Source organism: Oncorhynchus mykiss, chromosome 21 (assembly GCF_057628025.1).
Source record: "Oncorhynchus mykiss isolate SJ-2025 chromosome 21, ASM5762802v1, whole genome shotgun sequence".
In the NCBI taxonomy this organism is placed as follows: domain Eukaryota; kingdom Metazoa; phylum Chordata; class Actinopteri; order Salmoniformes; family Salmonidae; genus Oncorhynchus; species Oncorhynchus mykiss.
Genome location: NC_143042.1, coordinates 40,230,666 through 40,236,381, shown reverse-complemented (window position 1 = coordinate 40,236,381; position 5,716 = coordinate 40,230,666). Strand labels below are relative to the sequence as shown.

Sequence of the window (5,716 nt, the reverse complement as noted above, 5' to 3'; positions counted from 1 at the left end):
AGATCAATGCAGTTCTAGAGACAATTTCAAAAATATACCACAAGATGGCAGCACATTACAAGTTCTCACATCTCCAGCCAGGTAGCTACACCGACTTTCATTGGATATGCAAATTGTACCATTTAAAAAAAAATCCAGTATCCCAATGTTCTTGCTCCCTATACAGTAGAAGGCATGTGAAAAGCTAAATTAAATTCAGACAAATTTCAAGACTCACATGTACACAATGTGATAAGAGTTTATTCAAATTTAAAAACGGTACATATTGGATTTAGGAAACAAAAAATTACCATATAGTAGTACACTAATACAAAACATGGGCACACTTCGACAGGGTAAAAAGGCTTTCCAATTTCCTATACTTCCCCATCTTAGATAATGCAGTTGGTTTTCAATTTACTTTCATATTGTAGTGTTCTGTAGCATTCTCAGTTTCAACTTACCTACTGAAAAGGGACAGGTGTGTGTAAATTGATGATATTGATTTGATGTAAACTGTAAACAATGACACATCTATGACTATTCAAATGTTGGACACAACTGGATTGCCCCTCGCTCCATAGATACACTACATGACCAAAAGTATGTGGACATCTGCTTGTTGAACATCTCATTCCAAAATCATGTTCATTAATATCGAGTTGAACCCCCCTTTTCTGCTACAACAGCCTCTACTCTTCTGGAAAGGCTTTCCACTAGATGTTGGAACATTGCTGCAGGGACTTGCTTCCATTTAGCCACAAGAGCATTAGTGAGGACGGGCACTGATGTTAGGCGATACGCCTCGCTCGCTCTTGGCATTCCAAGTCATCCCAAAGATGATCAATAGGGTTGTTAGGGCTCTGTGGAGGCCAGTCAAGTTCTTCCACACCGATCTCAACCAAACCACTTCTGGACCTTGCTTTGTGCACAGTGACATTGTCATGCTGAAACAGGAAAGGGCCACCCCCAAACTGCAGCCACAAAGTTAGAAGCAAAGAATCTTCTACCATGTCATTGTATGCTGTATCGTTAAGATTTCCCTTCACTGGAACTAAGGGGCCTAGCCCAAACCAGGAAAAACAGTCCCAGACCATTATTCCTCCTCCACCAAACTTTACAGTTGACACTACGCATTAGGGCAGGTAGCTTTATTCTGGCATCCGCCAAACCAAGATTCGACTGTGGTACTGCCAGATGGTAAAGCGTGATTCATCACTCCAGAGAACGCGTTTCCATTGCTCCAGAATTGAATAGCGGCGAGCTTTACACCACCCCACCACCTCTACTGCCAATGTTTGTCGATGGGGATTGCATGACTGTGTGCCCGATTTTAAACACCTGTCATCAACGGGCGTGGCTGAAATTGCCGAATCCACTAATTTGAAGGGGTGTCCACATACTTTTGTAGATATAGTGTATGATAATAGAGTGGTGAAGCACTAAGGTTTGGGAGACTTGACTTAGCTCACTTTTAGCTTTCTGGGGAGCAAAACAGGAGGCGGATTGTCGATGCAGAGATAGGAATTGTAATGTTCAGTTGGTTGGTCTGCTACATACAGTATTATTGATGTTGAATGTAACTTTGCTCCATGCATTCTAACTATGTTCCACTCCAAATATCGTATGACCATTTGGGAAAGAAAGAGGGGTAGTTCTGTTAGGGAGACTTTCACTCCGCCATTTTGGATGATTTCACAGTTCTCCTGCGTCGTGAGTCTTCCCTTCTCCCTCTTCTTCGCTTGCTACCTCCACTTTGGATCCCTTCTTTCCCATGTCACCCTTCCAAACCTCCTGTAGACATTCTGAGGGAGAGAGGGAAAACCCAGGTAAGTGTTTAACTCTATGTGAACACGTGTATGTTGTGTTTGCCATTATTCAAGTGTCTTGGGTGAGTGTGTGCTTTAGGTATACGTTTGCTAGTGTGTATGCTATAGTGTGTGTGTCCTACCTTGCTCGGAGGTCTTGAGAATGTGTGTCTCACACAGGAAGCGCTCCAGCCTCTCCTCCTGATGGTGGAAGTACCAGTCCTCCACAACCTCCTCATACTGCTCTAGCATCGTCTCACACTGAAACAACCCAACACCCACTTATTGTCATGAACACGCACAACCCTCTGCCTGTAAAGCTGTGTGTTGATGTGTAAACACACACGGGTATGTACCTGTTTCTTCATGTCGGACACCTCCACTGAGGGTTCGTCCCAGAGTTCATAGGGCAGACCCAACTCCACCTTCACCCCCTTATGGACCAGGTTCTTCAGAGTGGCCATGGTCTGACTGGTACCCTAAAACACACACAGATGGTTAGTTGACTCAGGTGTGTTAATACTGGGCTGGAACAAAATCCTGCATGCCATGTGGGTCCACAGGACCAGGATTGAAGAACACTGTTCTAAAGCATGAACATTGGTTAAACTGTGAAGATGGAGAGGTGTGAGGACCTTGGCGTATCGGAGGCTGCCAGGTCTCTCAGCATGGACACTGTACTGTAGGATCCCCTCACAGATGTTATCCACTGCCTCCGTCAGACGGGTCTCACTGAAAACAGTTATTTCAAAAATCACAACTACAAAATGAGTGGTCAAATCACTTCAGTCTATGACAAGAGAGCAGAGCTCAATGAGAGGCTTCCCTCTCCTTCTCCATAACATAAAGTGGCTTCCTCTCCATGTATCCTTCCATTCATCGATCTTAAAGGCCAGTTGACCCATCCTGTTTTATCACATCAACACGGTTGAAGGAGAGGAGGGACACTTTAAAGTACTCGTCCTGGGGTTACTTACGAGGTATTGTATTTGATCTTGCGTCTGCGTTTACCCGTGTCCAGCACTGCTCCTAGCTCCAGAACCTCCTTGGACCGACCCGTCTTCTCCAAGGCTGCTTGGAGCTCCACCGTCAGGAACTTACACACTATAGGGTTCCGACAGGCGGATGATGTTCAAATGCATGTTAATTTACATTTATAAACACGTCCAATGTAAGTAAGAAAATGCATTCACAGACACTGAATCTCCTAGTTAGTTATCTAGCTAACGTTAGCTAAGTATACAAAAAGCTAACGCTGAGCAAGACATCGTCACATTCAATGTGTAACTACTGTAGCAAACGTTACCTTCGCATCGATTGGGCAGTCTTTCGTCCTCGGCTGATATAGCGAAGCTGCACACCCAAAAAAGGCACAAGAGGAAAAGTTCCATTGCAACTTTTCGCCAACTTGATTCCCTAAATCCGTTTACAGAAGCCACATCGGCATTTTTCTGAGAGACTCACAGCACGTAAATGGCAAGGCGCAGGCGCAGTGTAGTAGTTGAAGCTTCCCAAAAAGGTATTCACTTAACACAGCCAGAAAGTCATAAATATGGCTAAGCCCCGCTATTTCCACAATTTATTTTCATACAATATTATTTTAGCCCTAACCTTAACCACACCGATAACCGTATGGCTAACCTTAAATTAAGGCCAAAAAGCGATTATTTATTATTTTCATACATCTTTACGTTGCAGCCAATTGTGACTTTGTGGCTGTGTTATCTAGTGGAAAACACAAAAGGGGAAAGGTGGATCGTGCGAATCCGATTTAGGAAATCTAGTCGAGCATTGAAAAATTCAAACTCAAGGTGGGGAAAGATATTTAGAGTGGACATTTGTCAAATGTAAACGTTACAAAAAAAGATGAACGTGCATTTATTTTATCTCATAGGGATTGTATTAAGTGAGTTTAGAGCTTTGGAGTCTCAAGCCCGCACTCCCGAGTTAGCAATGAGCACTCTGGCCAGAGGAAAGAGTGCTGTGCCTTTTTAGCCGATTTATCACGCGGCTGCAATGCTCCTGAAGTTCACGTGCCGTTTTCCTCGCACAGCCTTTGCTTGTCAGTGCTATAATTCAGAGCTAGGGTCTACTATTTATTGACCCCCATGATGAAATCTGGAGGGGCCTGTGGATCGGTCTTCATCCGTTCGTTCGCACATTAGTCATACAGGATATCTCAGACAGCAATGGCCTGATTTTGACGAAATGTGGGTAAATGATGCGTCTTGCCATTAAGATCCGGCATTTAAAAAATACACTGATTGGCCAGATGGTGGCGCTGTAACAAGAGATTGAAAATGCAAACTTTGAAAGGTCACGCCCCACATCCCGTTTGACCTAAAGTCATGAAATTCGGTACATAGGTTCCTCTCCTCACAAGGAATACATTTGCCTAGGGACCCATTAGGACTGTCATGGTGGATCTTATGCCATTTAGAATTTTGTGAAAACACTACTCTGTTACCGAATGACTGATCTGCACAAAACTTGATATGTGGCATCGATGGACAACGGTCTCTCAACGCAATATTTTCCAGACTTGTACCTAAAACAACATAGACCAATAAACATTAATGTGGGTGTGGCCTGGCACATATTTGTATTGTAACGAAATTTGGTACATATTTTGAAAACACTGTCAAGACTCAACAGATGCAAGAACATTTTGACCTCACAGTTGCACTATAACGGGCACATGTTTATATCTCTTGGTCGGTTTGACTCACAGCGATGAAATTTGGCACACATGCTCAGGGACATGAGTCTAGCTAATCCATGCAATATCTCGGACACCACTGGCCCCATTTTGATGAAACTTGGGTGAATGATACATCTTGCCATAGAGAACCGTCATTTACAAAATTACACTGACTGGCCCAAGGGGGGGTGCTGCATCATTTGTGGGGGACAACATGTTTACTGTTGCCGTGTATATTTATATTTAATTATAAATAGACAGTGTATATACAGTGGTGCAAAAAAAGTATTTAGTCAGCCACCAATTGTGCAAGTTCTCCCACTTAAAAAGATGAGAGAGGCCTGTAATGTTCATCATAGGTACACTTCAACTATGACAGACAAAATGAGGGGAAAAAAATCCAGAAAATCACATTGTAGGATTGTTAATGAATTTATTTGCAAATTATGATGGAAAATAAGTATTTGGTCACCTACAAACAAGCAAGATTTCTGGCTCTCACAGACCTGTAACTTCTTCTTTAAGAGGCTCCTCTGTCCTCCACTTGTTACCTGTATTAATGGCACCTGTTTGAACTTGTTATCAGTATAAAAGACCTGTCCACAACCTCAAAAAGTCACACTCCAAACTCCACTATGGCCAAGACCAAAAAGCTGTCAAAGGACACCAGAAACAAAATTGTAGACCTGCACCAGGCTGGGAAGACTGAATCTGCAATAGGTAAGCAGCTTGGTTTGAAGAAATCAACTGTGGGAGCAATTATTAGGAAATGGAAGACATACAATACCACTGATAATCTCCCTCGATCTGGGGCTCCACACAAGATCTCACCCCGTGGGGTCAAAATGATCACAAGAACGGTGAGCAAAAATCCCAGAACCACACGGGGGGACCTAGTGAATGACCTGCAGAGAGCTGGGACCAAAGTAACAAAGCCTACCATCAGTAACACACTACGCCGCCAGGGACTCAAATCCTGCAGTGCCAGACGTGTCCCCCTGCTTAAGCCAGTACATGTCCAGGCCCGTCTGAAGTTTGCTAGAGAGCATTTGGATGATCCAGAAGAAGATTGGGAGAATGTCATATGGTCAGATGAAACCAAAATAGAACTTGTTAATGCTGAGTTGCATCCAAAGAACACCATACCTACTGTGAAGCATGGGGGTGGAAACATCATGCTTTGGGGCTGTTTTTCTGCAAAGGGACCAGGACGACTGATCCGTGTAAA

General features: G+C 43.5%; 1 protein-coding gene across 1 annotated transcript; it reads right to left on the bottom strand.

Moving 5' to 3' along the window:
* Positions 1-220: 220 nt before the first annotated feature.
* On the bottom strand, positions 221-3,312 carry cnpy4 (canopy FGF signaling regulator 4). The gene is made up of 6 exons (XM_021577999.3): positions 3,094-3,312; positions 2,765-2,891; positions 2,423-2,519; positions 2,144-2,266; positions 1,931-2,048; positions 221-1,784 (listed from the first exon to the last, which is right to left on the bottom strand). The coding sequence occupies exons 1-6, from the start codon at positions 3,176-3,178 to the stop codon at positions 1,675-1,677; spliced, it is 660 nt and encodes a 219-aa protein (XP_021433674.1). The 5' UTR covers positions 3,179-3,312; the 3' UTR covers positions 221-1,674.
* Between the last annotated feature and the right edge of the window lie 2,404 nt (positions 3,313-5,716).